The sequence below is a fragment of the Sinocyclocheilus anshuiensis genome, unplaced genomic scaffold (genome assembly GCF_001515605.1).
Source record: "Sinocyclocheilus anshuiensis isolate Anshui unplaced genomic scaffold, SAMN03320099.WGS_v1.1 scaffold415, whole genome shotgun sequence".
Classification (NCBI taxonomy): domain Eukaryota; kingdom Metazoa; phylum Chordata; class Actinopteri; order Cypriniformes; family Cyprinidae; genus Sinocyclocheilus; species Sinocyclocheilus anshuiensis.
Window position 1 is genome coordinate 1,515,762 of NW_015552655.1, and position 20,549 is coordinate 1,536,310.

Here is a 20,549-nt window from a genome sequence, read left to right on the forward strand (position 1 = left end):
GTTTATTTTAGATCTGTGTGGCAGCAGCAATATACATTAAATTAATCAATAAATCCACTGCTCTCTTGTCTCCTCTGAGGCTGGGACTGTAAATAGTGTTCTGTGCTCGTCTGTGCAGCCAAAGACAGAACAGTTAGCATGTTCTGCTCAAACTTTCGCCATGGCATTAGAGCTGGCACACCGTTGTCGCTTGCGAAAACACAATAACGGTGCCATGGCTGGAAACTTACAGATTAAGGGGCGGTAATATTATAATGAGATCCCTTTGCCACGTCACCAAGGGAGCGAAATCAGACGTGCTCGTTTTCTCAGACGCTTGCAGAAAAAGGCTTACCAAAACAAAATTACTGGGTTAATCTTTTTCACGTTTCCTTGGTTGGTAGATGCACCGGGGACCTGAATATAGCACTTAAAACCTGGAAAAGTCAGATTTTCATGATGTCACCTTTAAGTTTCAGCTTTATTTAAATAAGTGCAATGATTTTTAATAGTTTTAGTTAAAGGAATAGTACACCCAAAATCATACATTTGCTGAAACCTCAGGCCATACAAGATGTAGATGAGTTTGTTTCTGAACAGATTTGGAGAAATGTAGCATTCCATCACTTGCTCACCAGTGAATGGGTGCCGTCAGAATGAGAGTCCAAACAGATGATAAAAACATCACAATAATCCACAAGTAATCCACACCACTCCAGTCCATCAGTTAACATCTTGAGAAGCAAAAAACTGCATATTTAAGAAACAAATCATCATTAAGTCGCTTTAACTGTTGCCTTTGGCCAAAAGTCCATAACCCTTAATAATGCTTCCTCCAGTGAAAAAAGTCCATCACAATCCACAAACGTATTTGTTTTGAATTGCTTTGGACTGTTTTCACTTGTAAACGTGCTTGATCTGTGCATTTTTCTCTCATGATTCAGACAAGACAACTTTTTCAATGGAGAAAGCAATATTATGGATTGGCCAAAAGCAATGGTTTGTATTTTTGCTGCACATGACAAGAATTAATTAATGGACTGGAGTGGTGTGGATTACTTGTGGATTATTGTGATGTTTTTATCAGCTGTTTGGATTCTCATTCTGACGGCACCCATTCACTGCAGAGGATCCATTGGTGAGCAAGTGATGAAATTATACATTTCACCAAATCTGTTAAGATGAAGAAATAAACTCATCAACATTTTGAATGGTCTGAGAGTGAGTAAATTTCTGATTGTAATTTCTGGGTGTGCTGTTGCTTTAATAACAACATTTATGGCATGAGTTTGGGTGATTTACGAACCCAGTGTCTTTGGGCATGTTATTTGACACCTGTGCATTGGTGTGTTACCTGTTGCGATCGTCTCCATCAGTGAGTGTGTTTTCAATGCCGCTGTCGGTCTCCACGTCCTCATGGAGTTCTGGATGGACCAGAGCCGTCGTGTCCTCGTCCGTGAAGGTTTCGCACTCACTGTAGGCGCTCTCCGACCCGAGATAGGCGCTGTCTGAGACCTCCGCTTGCTGCAAACACACACACACACACACACACACACACACACACACACACACACACACACACACTGATTAGAAAACTTTTATTGCTTTTGGAGACATAAAGGTGTACTAGCTTACTTTACAAGTATCAACTTTATCTCAGAGGTTTCTCCTAGAAACAACTGAATCAATAATTGACATGCAGTAAGAACATAGAGTTATAAAATGAATGTGTATAACAGCTCATATCATTTGGTTTTGGAAGAATTCGTTGAGAAATGTTTATACATTTCAATGCAGATTTCGCAAAGTGTTTTTGTCCATTTCACATGCAATCACATGGGCAGGAGGTTATTAAGGTTTGTGACGAATGTTTACGGAACAGTGTGATCTGATGCATTCATACGCGATAAATGCTAATCCGTTCCGATGCTTTTCAGATAACAGCCTACTCACCTGTCAATCATCCACTGCACAAAAACAAGGGTTTAAACTTTAAAAGACCCTCACAAGAGAAACAGTTGCTTTGTTGTTATTTATTGCCAAGTTTAAATGTACTGAAGATGCATCTTGTCTAATACGGCTATTTACATAAGCAATTTTTACATAAGCATTTCTTTTACTATGTATAATATTTTTGTAAAAAAAATAAAAAAGTTAAAAATAATACACAGAATGTATACCTGTTGTTCTACTGTTTATTTCTCCCCGTTTTTCTCCTTTTTAATACTACGTAAAACATTTTCTTAAAAAAAAAACCTAATTAAATAAAGTTACAAAACAAAAATTATACTCCTTTTTCTAATTTATTTTTCCCTTTGCTCTCATTTTTTTTATGCAAAACATTTTCTTATAAAAAAAAAGTTAGACAAAAACAGAATTTTTGCCCCTTGTTCTACAGTTTATTTTCTTCTTTGCCTGCTATGTAATACATTTTCTTGAAAAAAATAACCAATAATAAAAAAAGCTACAAATAAAGACAATGTATACACCTTGATCCACTGATTTTTTTTCCTTTTTATCCCCTTTATTTAACTATATTAAACATTTTTTTAAATGTAACAACTAAAAAAAGTTACAAGTAAGACTCTTTGTTCAATTTCTTTACAGTCGTTAAAAAACACAAACTGGATTAACATCTCACATACTATGATAACCATCACAAATTATTGACAAAAGTTCAAGACGGAACCTCAAACCTTCAGTCGGTCAGTAAGTTCTAACCAAAACAACAAACTCCATCAGGAAACCTGCATCTCAGAGCCTGACATACCTGTGTGAGTCCGTGAGGAGCTCTTAAAACTGGAGAGGCCATTCCCAGAACCATTCTTCCTACTTGAGTACCGTCACACGGGAAAAACAGGTTCACTAACTAACCTCAAAACTAACAACAACTGTTTCCCGTCCTGTAGAGAAATTACTCCTAGTCTGCTGCCTTGGAAAATGAGGACCAAAGTCTGAAGGGCATGAGGACCAGGAATGGGCGGAGTCTGTGTTCCTGACCCCACCCCTTTAATTAACATTACACTCACGTGCCAACAGAACTTCTCAACACACCAAACAGAATGTGTGCATGCATTATGTGTCTGTGACTCGAAGTCTAGTGCACTGCCTACTTAAGACATTATTTTTTAGTGCTTCTATGATTGACAAAAATGCTGTCTAGGTAGGCGGCCCACTAGGTTTTAAGACAGACTATTGATGTTATTCATTTTGATCTGTTCTCATGTAGCAAATCATTAACACTTCACACCCAACGCGCAGATAAACACTTATTCATGTGCTGCGACAATCATATGTTCTGATGAATGACAGGTGTGTGTGTGTCATTTAGAAACATTCCTTTTGCCATACGTTGTAATAATCCAGTGAGATTTCTATGTGCACACGGACTCTAATAACAGCCAGTGCTCCACACAGAGATCTGAGCTGATCATCATCAGTCTGTCTGGAATGACATGAAGAAACAGAACAAACCGAGACAGACTAAATCCAGAAGAACATTGTCAACCATATGTGTGTGTGTAAGTGTGTTTGTTCCTCTGGACGAGGTGATTCATGACCCACAGGAAAACACACAGGTGTGTGTGAGTGTGTTTCATTAGAATTGACGGGAAGACAGAATTGAGGAAAGGGAAAATCAGATCGCAAAAACAAGACCCCCAAGCAGCACATTTCACATTTCTGTATTTACAAAATGAATATTCTAAAGACTGCTAGGAATAATAAACCACATTTGCAGTTTGGAAAAGAGTTTATGTTTCTGTAATCGCAATTTATGAATTTAGTGCCACAATATATTAATGCAGATAACTTTAAAGAGTTATGTAACTCTTCATTATAATTAAAGCTTTGGATAGACTGGGCCATAAGCACACATATACACATATACATTAAAGTGTGTGTACGCTAAAATACCTGCCAACATAAATTTTTCTAGAAAAGGTTGAATGGAAGAGTGCTTAGCATCACATCAAGGTCGAAGCAGGCGTACATATACGTTTTATATATATATATATATATATATATATATATATAAAGATTGTATATTTCAATCTTCTGCTGTAGTGTCAGTAGGAGATATCAGTTTACATTTCCAAACATTCCTTTTGCTATTAATTGTAATAATCCAGTGAGATTTTTATGTGCACACGGACTCTAATAACAGCCAGTGCTCCACACAGAGATCTGATCTTATCAGTCTGTCTGGAATGACATGAAGAAACAGAACAAACCGAGACAGACTAAATCCAGAAGAACTGTGGCAACATCTCCAAGATGCTTCATGAAACCTACCTGCAAAACTAAGTGCAAGTGTAAATGCAAAGGGTGGTCACACCAAAAGTTAATTTGATTTAGTTAATAGAAGTTAACTGATAAATAAAATCCCTTTTTAACATTATTTTTGAAAGCACCCTCACTTTACAGCATTTTTACACAAGTGCCTAAAACTTTTCACAGTACTGCAGCTTTGCAGGTAGGTTTCTTCAAGTATCTTGGAGACGTTGCCACAGTTCTTCTGGATTTAGTATGTCTAATTTTTTTCTGTTTCTTAATGTTATTCCAGATGGACTGGATGAGATCAGATCTCTGTGTGGAGGACTGGCTGTTGTCAGACTCCTTGTGCACACAAAAACCTCACTGGATTATTACAATCCATGGAAAAAATAATGTTTGTAAATGTAAACTAGTATTATTATAGATCCTACTGACACACTACTGAATATGTAGTTAGTAAATAATGATCGAACTGAACACACATGAACCAGCAGGAGGTGCTGTAGCAGAGAAAAGAACATGCTCTGTTTCTCATGTTCTGAGCTCGTCTGTGGTCTTTCAATCTTTTGGGGAATTTGTGGAATGTGCTGGTCTGGATTCCACGATTCTGCAATAATGGGGTCCTGAAATGCTGATTTATTATGTTTGTCCTGACAAGATGGGAAGAGAAATGGACCCAATAACCACAACGTTGGCATGTAATACCTCGTCATATTCCTCTGGAGGTCCATTGGCTTCCACTGCGCTGAGATGAGTCTTGTAGAGGTCTGGATCAGATCCTGATAAAGAAAAACGCCTTGTATTTAAAAGAGAATATATTATCATGTTTAGATTAATATCTATCTATCTATCTATCTATCTCTATATATATTGGGTTGATCAACATCACTAGGACATGGTAATTGAGTGTTTTGGAGACACAGCAGTTTATGTCATTCACATTCTCTTTTGTTTTTCATTTGTAAACAGTCACCATGGAATACATTGCGCTGAGCAACCGGGCTATTGATTGAGCACTCAACAAAGACCACATTTTCACCTAAATAAACACATGTAAACATTTGGCATTCAAGATGTAGATGAGTTTGTTTCATCATCAGAACAGATTTGGAGAAATGTAGCATTACAGCGCTCTCTCACCAGTGGATCTTCTGCAGTGAATGGGTGCCGTCAGAATGAGAGTCCAGACAGATGATAAAAACATCACAATAATCCACACCACTCCAATCCATCAATTAATGTTTTGTGAAGCCGAAAGGTGCATGTTTGTAAGAAACAAATCCATCATTAAGGTGTTTTAACTATAAATAGTCTGGCCAAAATACAACTCCATAATCCATTATAATGCTTCCTCCAGTGAAAAAGTCCATCCCCTGTGTCTTCTCACATTAAAATACACCCATATAGTCGTTTAGATCCGTTTTGGACTTTTGGACACTTGTCACCAATGTATCTGCGCATATTTCTCTTCTGATTCAGATGAGACCACATTTTACTGCAGAAAGCATTATTATGGATTATGGAATCATATTTTAGCCAAAAGCAATGGTTTGAAGTTAAAAATATCTTAATTTGTTTCTTACATACAAACACACAGCTTTTTGCTTCACGAGATGTTAACTGACTGGAGTCGTGTGGATTATTGTGATGTTTTTATCAGCTGTTTGGACTCTCATTCTGACGGCACCCATTCACTGCAGAGGATCCATTGGCGAATAAGTGATATAATGATACAATTCTCCAAATGTGCTCTGATGAAGAAACAAACTCATCTACATCATGGATGGCCTGTGGACAAGTACATTTTAGCACATTTAAATTTTGGGGTAAACTATTCCTTTCCTAGGAAGAGAGTTTTCCAAGTTTTTAAACAGCCCATGATAACAGAACCCAGAATAACTATCCTGAAGGTTTAGGCCCCGTCCACACGAAGACGCGTTTAGATGTATACGCATACATTTTGTATCGTATAGGCGTTTCGTCCACACGGATCCGGCGTTTTGGGAGAGTGAAACCGATATTTTTTGAAACCGGGTCCCAGAGTGTTATTAACTAACATTAACACAGATTAATAAATGTATTGTTCCATGTTCGTTTGTACCCCGCGCGCAAGGTTTATGCGCATAGTCCAAGTCTTCTTCTCCATTTTTAGTGTATCTCTGTGGCAGAATTACAGCGCCACATACTGGTCTGGCATGTATACTACATCGTTTTGTGTCGGTTTTGTGGTTTCGTGTGGACGCAGATATTTCTTGAGACGAGGGGAAAAAAAAGATCGGATAGGGAAAGCTCTGGCTTCGTGTGGACGTAGCCTTAAGAGTACAGATTGAAATATGTAAAGCATGTGTGTCTAGCAGGTGTCTAATCCAGGTTTAAGTATGGCAGCAGACATTGGAAGATGATCATGTGTGTTCGCCACATCATCTCTGCATTTACGACCAGGTTCTGTCAAGTTATGAATTCACTTTTTCTTTAGTTTGAATGTTTAATGTAGTTATAAATCTAATTATATCAGTCATGTTAATGCTCCTGTGTGGCAAGAAAAAGCTCTTCTAAATGAGACTCTTTTCTTTAAAAGAAACTCATATTTCCTATTTCAGCGGTGTGATTCACTGTGAGTAATTCACAGACGCTATGACTCATTATTTTGCACTTTGTTTTTCTACACCGTATTTCAGGAGATGTGAACTCTCCATCAGGAAAATCCTTACTAAACAGAATCAGATTATCACGCAGTCATTGTGAAATGTTTGTGTTTCTGACTTGGCTATTATTTTGAGGACAAAACTGATGATGAATTTCCTAGCCAAACCTGAAAAAACTCCTATTGAAGAAAAAAAACAACAACAACAAAAATATATATATTTTTATTCTTTTCTGAAATTGACAAAAGGTTTGGGATAGTCTGTAATATAATTAATCTCTAATTAAGAGCAACATATGTTAACGGAAACTCCCCACATGATTTAAAGCATGCCATGAGTGTGTTTGTCTGTGCTGCTGCTGCACCTTCATTGCTGATTGCGCTGATGCCTCTGTGGAAATCCTCAAAACTGATCACACCCAGACCGCTGGGATCCAAGAACCGTGTCAGATCCTTCACCTGAAACCACAAACACACAGCACTCAACAAACATGAAAAAACACAAACTATTAATTTTACACAAACTTACGCATCATGGACTACATTTTCATACATTTAATGACACCAAAACAAACAAACATGAACGGATTCTTCCACAAAAAGGAAAAAATGAAAAGAGGAGGAAAGAAATGTAATATTATTTACACATATGTAAAGATGTTAAATTCTCCTGCACAAATTACATAATCAAAAATTGACAGTAAGGGAGTCAAAAATGACATGGGTTAATTTTAGTATTTTTCCAATCTGTTATCTTGTATTTAGGAACAAAACATTATATATACTTATTTGTAACTCAAGAATAGACAAAACACAGACAAAAGTCTGTCCATCCCTGATATATGCAGGTAAAACACACATTCTCTCTCTCTCTCTCTCTCACTCACACACACACACACAAACACACACACACAAAGTAAAGTTACACTCCAGTGAACAGACACAATTACACACAGTTGGTAACCAGGCAACAGCAGAACTGATATCCAAATACCTCCAACCGAGAGATCAAAACATCAAATGGTTGCCTAAACATTAAACTCTGTTTGTGTGTGTGATATTTTAGTCCTTAAAGGCATTAATTTACACAGAGAAAAAAATACAATGTAAGTCAATGGCTACCGTCAATTGCTTCATTACCATCATTCTTCAAAATATCTTTATTTGTGCTTAAAGGTCCCATGGCATGAAAATTTCACTTTATGAGGTTTTTTAACATTAATATGAGTTCCCCTAGCCTGCCTATGGTCCCCCAGTGGCTAGAAATGGCAGCTCAGATGGCCCAATCTGGAATCTTCCCTTTATGTCGTCATACGGGGAAAGGTTACCTCCCCTTTCTCTGCTTTGCCCTCCCAGAGAATTTGGCCCGCCCATGAGAAAATGAGCTACTACCTTGCGAGGCAAGCGCAATATTTTTTTTCCTCGAGAGACATCATGGCTTGCAAACGAGCGAAGCATGGCAGTTGCCCCGCCTCTCTCCTCCTCATTAGCATTTAAAGCTACAGACACAGAAATGGCACGTCCTAAGGAAAGCTCATTGTGGGACTGGCTCGTAGTGGCTGAAATTCTGCACCAAGGCTGAATTTCGGGAAAGAGACTTCAGATACAGTACTAGGGACCACTTAGGCCTATATAAAAGCATCTAAAAAGCAGCATGTCATGGGACCTTTAACAAAAGAAAGGAACTCATACAGGTTCCGAATGACATGAGGGTGAGTAAAAAACTACAGGGAATTGGCACTTAAAATACTGTAGGAAACAGGGTTATTATTGCTAACTAATACAAAAATAAAACTACTAAAACGTTTTTTAATTGAAATGAAGTTGAAATATAAATTATAATACAATAAATAAATAAAAACTAAACTGAAATAAAAATCAACTAAATACTAATATCTGAAAATAAATAAATGTACCAAAACTTAAATTAAATTAAAACGAAAACTGAAAATATTAAAAAAAGTCAATTCAAAATATAAATAAAAAATATAATAGTACATAAAATACTAAAATAAGTTAACTGTATAATACACAAGTTGTTTATCAAAACATTTCTGTCAGATAAGCAACCATTTAAAGGTTATTATTCCTGGTATTTTATTAATTAATCAAATGACTGCTTTATGTAATGTGGGTCAGGCACGGAGCTGTTTCACCCCTGTATATAAAATCATCACAAGTCAAAGTGTGAAAACTGGCGAATCACAAATCAGTCACATGAGTGGCGTCACTTTGATTTCACACATCAAAAAACCTGTGACTGACTGAATCACATTAATAACATCTGCCGATTAAAGCAGAAATAACCTCAGGCCATTGATCTTGTTAAACACACTGAGTTTTTAGGTCTCCAAAAGCTAATTAACTCCATACAGAGAAATTATTCTTTATTCTTATTTACATTTACATTTTAAAATGCACAGTAGCAGCTTTCTCAGAGCCACACACATGGACAGTTTGCTCTGTTACCTGATGCTAATTACCAGTTCCTTCCTGGAAAACGCTACTTCTGGGTAAGAATTTGCATTTAACGTCACACAATCCCATAGCAACCGTATCATACAGATAAAAAAAGACATGGAAACAACATCATAATTAAAAACAAATGCACACAGACACAATATCTCTCCAGTGTGTCCTGAAAACATATCGGAGACTAATACAAATATCCACACACAAACTCAGCATTTCTTTTTACATCATATCACTTTCTGTCTCCCTGATTCTTCATCAAGTTTATTTCTCTCCACCCTTTTAGTCATAAACCATCTCAGTGAGCCAACCAGCTGAGCAAGCTCTAATACTGTACACTTGTATCACGAGAAGAAACCTGTGCAAATTTGAGTCCAATCACAGTCACGCAGACAACGGAATGACCCTCGAGGCTGAGACGGTGTATGGTTTGCAATTTCACCCCGAAACCATAAACTACCTTATAAAGAACACACAAACTTGCTTAGTGTTGCAAATATGTGATGCTTTTCTCATAACAGGGCGGTTAAAGTTTAAACCTGTCACAAGCTCACTGCAAAATTAAGAAACTCAAAGACAAATGCAAAAAGAAGTCATATGTATACACTTCAAGTGCATTTAAGAAAAGATGACTAGCAATGATGAAAAGACAAATACAAGAGTTCATTTGTCCATGCACCCCTCTCTATCGTTCATCTGTCCGTTTAACCTTTCAGCTGATCGGATCAGCAGTTTTAACAGTCACAAAAGAGCCAGACTTCCGGCATCAAATCCATCCTCTCTTAAACACACAATGGCACGTGTCTGGGGGATCAGGAGTTAACAGGAACGCAAATCTATATTCTCATCTGAATGGCAAAATAAACACAGAGGGATTTTGAAATCGGCACATCCAGTGCTCAACTGTCTCAAAAGCTAATTGGAAATAAATACATCCTCCTTCTGAACATCTAGCATCACTTGTGTACTGACCTGCCAAATACATAACAGAAAAACCTATAAACACTAGTTCAACATCATTAACGCTCATCAAGCAATACAGAGGACCATATTTTGTTAAATGAACTCACATGCATTACAAAAACAAACATCCATTCTTACATTAACTGTTTTATTTTTTTTACTTTACTACCAGGAATATTCCTGTTCTAGTACAAATTAAGCTCAAATTAACAGAACATGTGACAATGTTGATTACAACAAAAATGAATTACTACTTGTCCCTCTTTTTCTTTAAAATAAGCAAAAATCTGGATTCAATGGAATTCAGTAGTAGCCTATTTCAATAATATAGCCACAAAAAACGAGTTTCAACATGATTTTAGTGTAAAAAAGTCCTACTAACCATTTCTATGCAAAGTTATTTTACAACTTTGTCACCATGACAATGCAATGCCCTAAAACAGCTGTAAAAAGGATGATTTAAAAGGCTTGGAAGCTAAAATCAAACAAAACTTATAACAGAAGACCTAATGCAAGTAGTTTTTAAAAAAAAAATTGTCCCCGTTCATTTTCATTGTAAACGTCTCACAGCAACCCCAATTGTTTTTTGGACAAGTCAAAAATATCTTGAATTGTATTGAACCTGGAATATTCCTTTAAACTGTTGATGTTCAAGTTAAGATACAGAAATTACTACAAGTTACTAGGTAATTAAATACTACTTGCATAGTTTGTTAAAACTGATGCAAAACAAATGATAGCTAAAAATGAAAAGACGCCATGAAAGACAGAGAGGACAAGAATGGTATTCTGAGTCTTTGAGGGTTTGAATAATAAAAGAGCAGTTCTTGGGTGTCACCATGATCAAGTTTCACTTTGAGCTTTGGGAACCAAATGAAGACACACACTGTCCTGTAATCATAAAGCATTTTTATAACATTTAGCCACCACAAACTCACACAAATAGACAAGGATATGCCAAAAACTGACCTGTTCGGCTCCATATGCTTTTGCAAACTCGATGAACTCCTCAATATGAACAAATCCATCCCCGTCCTGATCCAAAGCCTGGAAAACCGCTCGGAGAGCCGACTGCTCCTCGCTTTTATATGCTGTTGCGGAAACTATAGGCACGTTTATCAAATCCACGGGGACCCTCTGGTCATGGAGCGATTTGGTCGGCACGGCATCTGAGGCCTTGCACAGATCCAGAGTCATTTCTGCATGTTTGGGAATGTTGGGAGCATCAGGATTATTCTCCATCAAGGTCAGGTAGGCCTCCCCATCCAGGCTGGCTCCACAGGGAAAGACATTTCTGTGGGAGGGAGGAGAGCTGGGGGCTATTGAGCTCACTTGTTGCTCTTGTGCCAGGTCTATCTGTGATGGTGTCAGCTGATGGAAATCCTCCTGATGTGTAAGCTGAGCAGGAAACTCCGCCTCTCCCTCTCCTGTAGCTTCACGCAATTGGCTGGGAGTCTCTGTAAGATCCGGCCCCACAAGTCCACCCGTCACGGTCAGCTGATCACCTGCACAGGTGAAGGGAGTGGACTCTAAAGAATCAGGATTACTTGCACAATGAGGTATGACTTGATTCTGAGTAGACAAAATGCAATCTGATCTCTCCCCTCCCTGTAAAGACACACTGTAAAGTTTCTCTTCAACATTCGGCGGTGTATCGTGACCGTAATTGTGAGCGGTTACATTTTCTTCAGGTGTATCTATTACAATTGCACTTGAGTTTGCAGTCAAAGAGTCATTCAGTTGGTCCAAAGGTGTGAGGTTTTCCACAAGCGTGCTCTCTTTTTGTTGAGCACTGACTTGTTCCTGACAGGTTTCACTCATTGCATTCAGTTCTTGATTGTTGCCAGCTTTACTGTTATCTAGGTTTAAATTAACAATTTCCAAACTGTCCGACTTGCTTTGCGAATTGGTTACCTCCTGATTTTGATGCAAATCTGAGCTCTCTAAAACTTTGAGTGTGTCTGAGTCTTCTGTGTTACCTATTGTGGGTGTAACATCGGCTCGCTGTGTCTCCATAGCCTCAGGGTCACCGTCTACGTTGTCTGTTTCTACATTTGTTACATTATCCTGAAATTCAAAGGTGAGTGCATTAGATTTAAGATCGGGTGAGTTTGCATCACATTTGTCCTGTTCTGTTAGCTCAACAGCATCTGTCACAGGTGGAATGACAGAGTCTGAAGATGGCACAGATTCACAAGAGATGCTGTCTGTTAAGATCTCAAACATGGAATCAGGAATATCTCCATCATATGGCACCTCAGATAAGGCTTCAGCCTCAGTTGAATGTGTGGGCTGGCTGTGGTCATCAGATAAGATGTCATCTTCAGGCGAGAGGCCAATCAAGGCATTATGCTCAGATGTGCTGACTGGCAAGGCTGTTGTGGACTCTTTATGTTCATATTTGACAAGTAGACTTTCAGTTAAAGGATCTTCTGCTTGTAAATCAACAAAAGCAATTGGTGCGAGTTCTGTTTTTGCTTTAGAAAAAACATTATCAGTTGTAGAATTGGATGCAACCTCCTCCTCTATCTTTTCTCCAACCGTTTCCAATGGTACATCAAATGTGCATTCTGTGGATAAATCACACAACACTTCTTCACAAAGTTCAGGTGATATGCAAGACTCACCTAATGGAGTCCTACAGACAGTCTCTGCTTCAGAAGATAGTTGTGTTTTTTCTATGTTAGCGTCTGTTGTCTCTTGGCTCTGAAGATCATCGCCATGGGTCTCGTTACTAGCTGAGGGCTTACTACTCTCCTGTTCAGAGTATAGACCTCCAACCAGCAGCCCAGGTAACAACATCTCTATCTCATTCATTGGAAGGGGGGCACTACCCTCGTGAAATGACAGGACAGTTGGTTCTGTACAGGTCATTGGAGGGATGGCCTCACAGTAAAGGGTTGAGGATGGGAGGTAGATGTGTTCTGGTGTAGATAAAGGTGTCTGACAAATAACTGAAGGCTTGGGATTTGAGTTCGTATCTGTACATGACAACTCCACAGGAGAAACGGGCAACAAACCTTCAGATTCCAGAGTGAGATGAATCCCGTGTGGAAGGAAGCACTGACTGCCGTTGTTCACAAATGTTCTTTCCTCTAAGGAATTATGGCTGAATTCACAGTTTGTTAAAAGTGTGTCCTCAAGGAGGTGAGTTTCTTGTAGTATTGTTTTGTCGGACTGAATTGTGTACACATCTAGAGAGTTTGAAGTGGCAGTAACCTCCACAGGTTGCAGGAAATCAGGCACCTGTTCAGGAAGGTCATAAAAGTTGTTTTGGTTCTGCACAGGTATGTTTGAGAGCGTAGGACTAGTAGATCTAGAATTAAAACAGATGAGATCTCCATCAACAATTTCAGAACCTCCAGGAGAACCCTCTCCTTTGAGATCTTGGGAAGGATGAGGCGGAGTCTTCCATTCGGGATAGACACATTCCAAACCATTTTCCCAGGAATACGTCTGCCCAGAATACTGAGAGGACCAAAAGAGGTCATCTAGGTTTATGGCATTTTCCTGAAAAATTTCATTAGTAGACTCACCAACAGAACTGTTATCTTTATCCATAAGGAGAAATCCGAGGGGATTCTGCTCGGATTCCCACTCCGCTTTCCCGCTCACCTCCCACTCAGAACACCCCTGAGGGCTGGAGAGAACTTGCTCCATTGAAAAGAAGATTTCTCTCCTCTGACAATGGAAATATTCCAGAAATTCTAATCCTTTACGATTCCACAAGGTAATAATGTTCGGAATTCAAAAGCAGTTGGTGGCCTCTTCCAGCATACGCACCAAAAGAAATATCCTTGTCGAGACCCATGCGTAAGCGTCCACCTCCCTGTAAATGATCAACTACTGTTTACTTTTGTGGACACAGGGATAATGTTTCACTGCCATAATACAGCTCATATGGGCTGAGATATTTTTTCCGATATGCAAATCTCTCCATGAAAAAAATAAATGTTGGCCCTTTCCCTGTTCCGCATTCAAAGTCACATCTAATCCATTTAACATAAAACTTCTCAAAACATGCTGATCCACATCCTAATCAACACATAATAACAGCATTACCTCACTGCTTAAGATTACTACTCATAAAAAAAACTCAGAAATTCTTTATGAAAAATACAATTTTAGAATCTATATATGTATGAGAATACATGAAATTACATAAAATAGAAAGCTATATCACTGCAATTTGACTTTATATCCAAATTCCATTTGAGTTAATTCATAACCCCCAACTTCCTAGTGTTAAAAAACTGTGCCTGCCTCATTAGCAACTCATTAGAAGTTCACATTAATGGTACATTTATTACAGGCTTGACACTTCCCTGGTTTAACTAGTAATTATTAAAGACATAAAGATATATAAACACGAGGCAGTGTATTCAATCATTACACCCAGATTGTCTCGCTGTCTGAGAGAATAAAGCTTTACATATTTTATAGGTTAAGCACAACAGACTATGTTCTAAACAGCTGTCATTTTGTTATGACTAAAAACAAAATCCCTTAAATGATAGATTGTGCTAGCGCGGTTAGCATCAGCATCCTCCACATCTGAGGTAAGTTAAACCCGTTAGCTGGCCCATACGACCCCCGCTCATTTGATTTTCCAGTTCGAAATAAAAGAAGACCCGTGATATGTTTCTGGTTCCCGTCAGAGTTGATTTAAATCCTTAATTTGGTTTGATGCTAGGCGTTTTATTCCTCAGTTTATCTCTTAAAAACAGGCCAACATCCAGGTCGAGTCTCGCGAGTCATCCACCTGCGCTTGTTATTAGCCTGTTAGCGGGATCAAATCAGCTCGAGACCACCGATAATCCCACAATAAAGCGCGAATCCCTTTCATTTTAATCCTTCGGCGGCGATTTATCCGTTAACCTGAAATCCAAAGTTTAAGATGAGAGGTCCTGTTTTTTAGTCGACGGATGATGTTTTAGTTATATCTATCTCTCTCTCTCTCATCAGCAGCAATACACAACCTCTGCTGTTTCACTCACACACACACAAACCGACGTCAGCAACACGCATGCGCAGCGCCGCAGTCTGCCCCTTTAAACCACAGGCGTTCAAGAATCATTCCTCGCGCGGTTATCTGTGCGTTTGGTTGCGATGGTGATGATGGAACGCAGATTTATAACGGTATTTTTTTGAATGTCACATTCCCGCGAATCATTTAACTGACGGCTATTATGCCATCGTTTGCAATGGAAAACTGCTAGAGGTGAAAATAGTGGTTAACATAATCGAGACAGTTTGCCAGAATTAGAGTAGATAACGTTTACTTGGAAGAAATGCTGATTTGTTAACCAAACGGTGTTATTTTCAGTTATTTCCTGTGATTTTCTTGCGCCCCCATGTGTACGATCAAAGATATTACAGCTAACAACATACCCCCGGAAAAGGTAACACAAGAATGATAAAAGATTTATTATGAGAACTGTTACGTATATAAGAACACAATCATTTTTTGTTTAAAATTGTATACATGTACTTTAACTGAAAATTCAAAAACGCTATTAATGTAGTGCTAAAGTGGTCATTTGTTACCAGAAGTAAATACATTATAATTACTAATACATGTTGTGGTTAAACATGCTTGAAATGTCAATAACACTCATGTAATGAGAAGACACAGTTTAAGTGTGTCTATAAATATCTTACCAGGTGACTCATAAAATTCAAAAACATGTTTGTCATATTTCACCTCAAAATTAAAGGAAGAAAATTAGAAAATATATTTGCATAAAAATGCAGTCATTCCTGTAATGAGACAAAAGAAACTCATTATCATAAAGTAGGAAAACATGTATATGATTAAAATTGGAACTTGTTCTTTGTACTGATGTTAATTTATGCTGGAAATCCAATGAAAAGAATGAGAATTTACAACTAAGCAACAGCATTATGAAAATTAGAATTTGGGTGGAATGTTTCATTCTAAAAGTCCTAAAATTAGGCTTAATTTTCTTAACACAGAATATAATTTCTTATTTGTTTTCTTTAATTTTGGGGTGAAAAATAATATGGACGTTTTTGTAATATTCAACAATTATCATACAGATGTTGGCACGACAACTGGTCCATTGCTGTTGATTTCATCTTCTAGATTCATGCTATTTATGCTTTCTTTTCTCTGCAGACCAAAAACCTAGAAACATAAGAGAAACAAAGTTAGAATGAGATTTTATATACCAAAACATTACCCACATATTCACAGGTCAATCATACAGTAGTACAAAAAATGATTGTTTTGCTCACAAGATCACAGAATTTAAAAAAAATAAATAAATAGATTTCTCATAAGTGTGTTTGAGCATTTGAATAATTATTATAATTATTGATTTATGTTAATCAGTTCAGTCCTATATAACTAGCAAACACCTGTCTTCTAGCACAGGCACACACACCTGCGTTCGGTGCGGTCTGTTCATAGTTTTGCAGAGCGAGATGAGACAATACCCAGCAGCCGTTCCACGTCATTGGCTGAGGTAAGCCACGCCCCTCCGTCTGCGACCAGTATAGCGCCGGTGACGTATGAAGCCGCGCGACTGGCCAGGAAAAGAACTGCATGTGCGATCTCCGTCTTATTGCCGGCTCTTTGCAGCGGGATGCTGCGGAAAACCCCCGCTGACTCGGAATGTGAACCACCTGAAAAACCATAGTGATATTGAGAAAAAAAAGGTATATTGACACTAGAATGAGGCTACACACACACAACTGTCTTACCCAGTCTACGGTAACCCTCTGTGCCAGAGATGGGGCCTGGAGCCACTGTATTCACCCTCACACCACCGGGGCCCCACTCAACCGCCAAATGCCTTGTCATGGCATCTACAAACACATATACATATGCAGATAATTAGTCCTTATTTTATCGCAGAATTATTTTAGTATAATTAATAGTTTTGTATTTTATTTAGAATTTTAATATATATTTTGTTCTCACTTTTTTTTGTAGTTTTGTTGTTTGTTTTTGTCATTTTATTAGTTTTTTTATTTGATGTCTATTTAGTTGTTTTTTTTTGTTTGTTTGTTTTTTGTATTTTAGTTTTTCAAATTAAAGTAAATGATCATAAGAAATGTTGAATCAGAAACAAAATAAGTTTAAGTTTTTGTTATATTGAATATATTTATATATATTATTATTTTTATATTTTAGAACCTTTTTTTTTTTTTTTTTTTAAGTTAACTAACTTTCATCATTGTGCCAAATTGGTCTTTTCAGTCTACAGAACATCTGTTATCTGTTCAGTCAACTTGAAAAAGAAATTTTATGTAAAAAATGCTCTGAGAATTTTTTTTCATGTTTCCTGAGACTTCAAAAAAGTACTGACAGCATTAGAATGATTAGCACTCATATATGTTATTTACATCACTCAAAGGCATTTCAGAGAACACCAATGTGGTTGCATGGTCCTTTAATAATGTTTTTTATTATTATTAGTGAACACTGTTGGGCACCGCATTACAAGTAACGCGAGTGACATAAGCAAATTAGATTTTTTCAAGTAACTATTAAAATATGGCATTACTTTTAAGTTTTCGAAAAATTACTTTGTTCTCCCATTTAATGACTGACAGCTCTCCTGTCCCCACGTTAAGAGAAGTACAGAGGCGTTGTGTGTGCTGTGTAAACATGATGCTTACTGTAGTTCTACACTAAACGTGAACATGCATTTACTCATCTCACTTGCACAAAAACAGATTCAGTATTTCTAAAAACAAGTTAAAACAGTGAAATGCAAACACAGAATGATGCAAACCTGCAATAATAAATTAAATAACAAAAGTATTATTTTTATATTTTAGAACCTTTTTTTTTTTTTTTTTTAAGTTAACTAACTTTCATCATTGTGCCAAATTGGTCTTTTCAGTCTACAGAACATCTGTTATCCTCACAGTCAACTTGAAAAAGAAATTTTATCCAACATTATGGGGTCAAAAATGTGTTCAAAATGTATATGCATGTATAAATTGTTCACAAAAGGACCAGCAATATGAATTAAAAATAAATAAATAAAAGGGGGAAATACTGATCTTTAAACCACAAATGTAATATGTTTTATTCCATGTTTCTGTCCAATTTGCAAATGAGGAACATCAGTCTTCATACTAATTACATTTATTAATCTGCACACTATTGTTGTCTTGTGTATGTTTTTTTTCCAAGTGCCATTCTAACACTGTTACTCGTATTAAATACTTATTATATATTCTAACGTTTATAAAAACAACTTTATAAAGCAGACAAACAGAAAATTATGTCAGAACATCAAGCAAAATGACACTAACCATTTGCCGCCTTCGCTGACCCAGCATGCACCTGGAGAGCCTGACCTCTGTATCCCAGTGTGGCAGAAATGTTAACAATGGAGCCGCCATGATCCTGAGATAAAGAAGAAACAGCCACAAACTATGAGACACTGACAATATACTACTGCTTAATACAGAGAGACCTCTACATGTGACAAAAAAAAGCCAAGAACTGAGATATTTAGTTAATAAAAACTCTTGAAATGTATATTTTCACCTTGAACCATTTGTCATAGATGACTTTACTGGTGTTGAAAGTTCCCATGGTGTCAATCTCCATTACGGTCTTGAAAGCGTTAAATGACAATGATGTAGCTGGACACAAGAAATTACCTGCAGCATCTGTGAAATAAAAATCGTAAACCACAAACATGTCGAATTATTTGCATAAGTACATGTGTTTGCATAATGTATAATCACACATTAGAGAATGATCAAAAGAAACATGATAAGAGGGTGTTAGTTGATCTTTGACATCATTATATCTACAGAATCAAGATCTCTTTGGTAATACACTGCATGTTTTGGAAAAGATATGATTTTATTACAGGTTAAGACCTCCTTAAGCCTTTGACCAACTTAAGCCTTACTGTTAATAAGTATGTCAACACGTCCAAATGTCTTCAAGGCTTCATCCATCGCAGCAGAAATCGTCTCTGGTTGACGCACGTCCATGGCAATCGCCAAACACCGTCTGCCTGTAGTGCTGGTTAACTTTTTTGCAGCCTAACACACACAATAAGATGAATGACTCTTCATCAAAGTAATGTCACGAGTGAGTTATTGGAGATTTGTAGAAACAGTACCTCAGCGAGTTTCTCCAGATTTCTGCTGGCAATGACCGTGTCACAACCATGCCTGAACAAAAAACAACAACAACAAAAAAGCTTCAAACTATTTTTGCAAGATTATAAACATATTGAAATTAATTTGAAGATGCAGGCTTGAGAAGACCACATGTTACCAAAGGTTAAAGATCATTGTGTGCGTCACTATAAAAGGCAATTGTGACTGAAAACGTCAAACTGAGAGGTTCAGTCATGGACAAAGTGTTGACAGCGAGAAACTACAGTGGAAAAAAAACACTGACAACTCACCTCATCAGAACTTCTGCTATTCGAAAGCCAATACCTGATCCTCCACCGGTTATAAAGGCCACCTGATCACTGCAAACACACAAAAACAAGTCTCTGTGTCTATGTATGTATATATGCATATTTAACAATGCATGGATTTCAAATGCAAGAAAAAAAAGAAAACTTCAGTGTTTATTGTGCTTACATGAGAAGATCAGGGCTGTAGACATGTGTGTATGTGCTCATGCACTCATCAGTCTCAACGTCCTCTGGTGAATTATTGACCAGCTGAGGTTTCTCTGCCATGATCCTTCTAAAAATGCACATTAAAAACCATTAAAAGGTCATTTGCATGTTAAAACCCATCTTTTTCTTACATTGCATTAGCAGATGACAGTCGGACTACTAAAAATCTACATCTATTAAAAGTATTAGAAATGTGATTTAGCAACCTCTCGCTTTACTTCGTTGTTTTTGCAATGCGACAGCGAGAAAAAACCCAAACAAAGCGTGAAATAAAGTCCAGAGTTATGTTACCCAAAATGTGAATCCGTTTGCATATGGGACCAGCTTCCGCGTAATGAATGAAGTTTATGCAACAGTTGTTTTCATTTTGCACGATGGACTTCTGTACCTGGCGAGATGCGTGTGACGTCAAACGAACGTGCCCACGTATGGCATTATGGGAAATGTAGTCCGCTTTTTTCTATTTGAACGTAGTGATAAACTGTTATTTTTTATATATATGTGTGACGTCTGCCCACGTATGGCATTATGGGAAATGTAGTCCGCTTTTTTCTATTTGAACGTAGTGATAGTAGTGATAA

General features: G+C 37.5%; 2 protein-coding genes across 5 annotated transcripts in view; both read right to left on the reverse strand.

Annotated features, from left to right (window-relative positions):
- Positions 1–15,661, reverse strand: part of LOC107667206 (rab11 family-interacting protein 3-like) — a 31,651-nt gene extending 15,990 nt beyond the window's left edge. For all 3 annotated transcript variants that reach the window (XR_001631766.1, XR_001631765.1, XM_016458819.1), the window contains exons 1-4: positions 11,303–15,661; positions 7,264–7,357; positions 4,960–5,033; positions 1,334–1,503 (exon numbers count right to left, since the gene is read on the reverse strand). Coding sequence is in view for 1 of the 3 variants with exons in the window: in XM_016458819.1 (XP_016314305.1) it covers positions 1,334–1,503; positions 4,960–5,033; positions 7,264–7,357; positions 11,303–13,993 (3,029 nt within the window). In the remaining 2 variants the exon portion in view is untranslated. The remainder of the gene's footprint in view (positions 1–1,333; positions 1,504–4,959; positions 5,034–7,263; positions 7,358–11,302) is intronic.
- Positions 15,662–15,740: 79 nt separating this feature from the next.
- LOC107667207 (peroxisomal 2,4-dienoyl-CoA reductase-like) lies at positions 15,741–20,380 on the reverse strand. Of its 2 annotated transcripts, none has more exons than XM_016458820.1 (10): positions 20,260–20,380; positions 19,928–20,035; positions 19,744–19,812; positions 19,453–19,504; positions 19,237–19,372; positions 18,864–18,988; positions 18,626–18,719; positions 17,060–17,164; positions 16,793–16,981; positions 15,741–16,481 (listed from the first exon to the last, which is right to left on the reverse strand). In XM_016458820.1, exons 1-10 carry the CDS (start codon positions 20,280–20,282, stop codon positions 16,447–16,449), a joined length of 936 nt encoding a protein of 311 aa, XP_016314306.1. In that variant the 5' UTR covers positions 20,283–20,380; the 3' UTR covers positions 15,741–16,446. The 2 variants fall into 2 exon arrangements, with proteins under 2 accessions (XP_016314306.1, XP_016314307.1); XM_016458821.1 differs by having other exon boundaries at positions 16,741–16,981.
- Between the last annotated feature and the right edge of the window lie 169 nt (positions 20,381–20,549).

Bases quoted from the DNA above. Each gene is read 5' to 3' on its own strand.
- LOC107667207 (XM_016458820.1), bottom strand. From the start codon at position 20,282: ATGCAAACGGATTCACATTTTGG. The intron at 20,036-20,259 runs GTAACATAACTC...GTGCATTTTTAG, and splicing joins CAAACGGATTCACATTTTGG to AAGGATCATGGCAGAGAAAC. The intron at 19,813-19,927 runs GTAAGCACAATA...GTGTGTTTGCAG, and splicing joins TACAGCCCTGATCTTCTCAT to TGATCAGGTGGCCTTTATAA.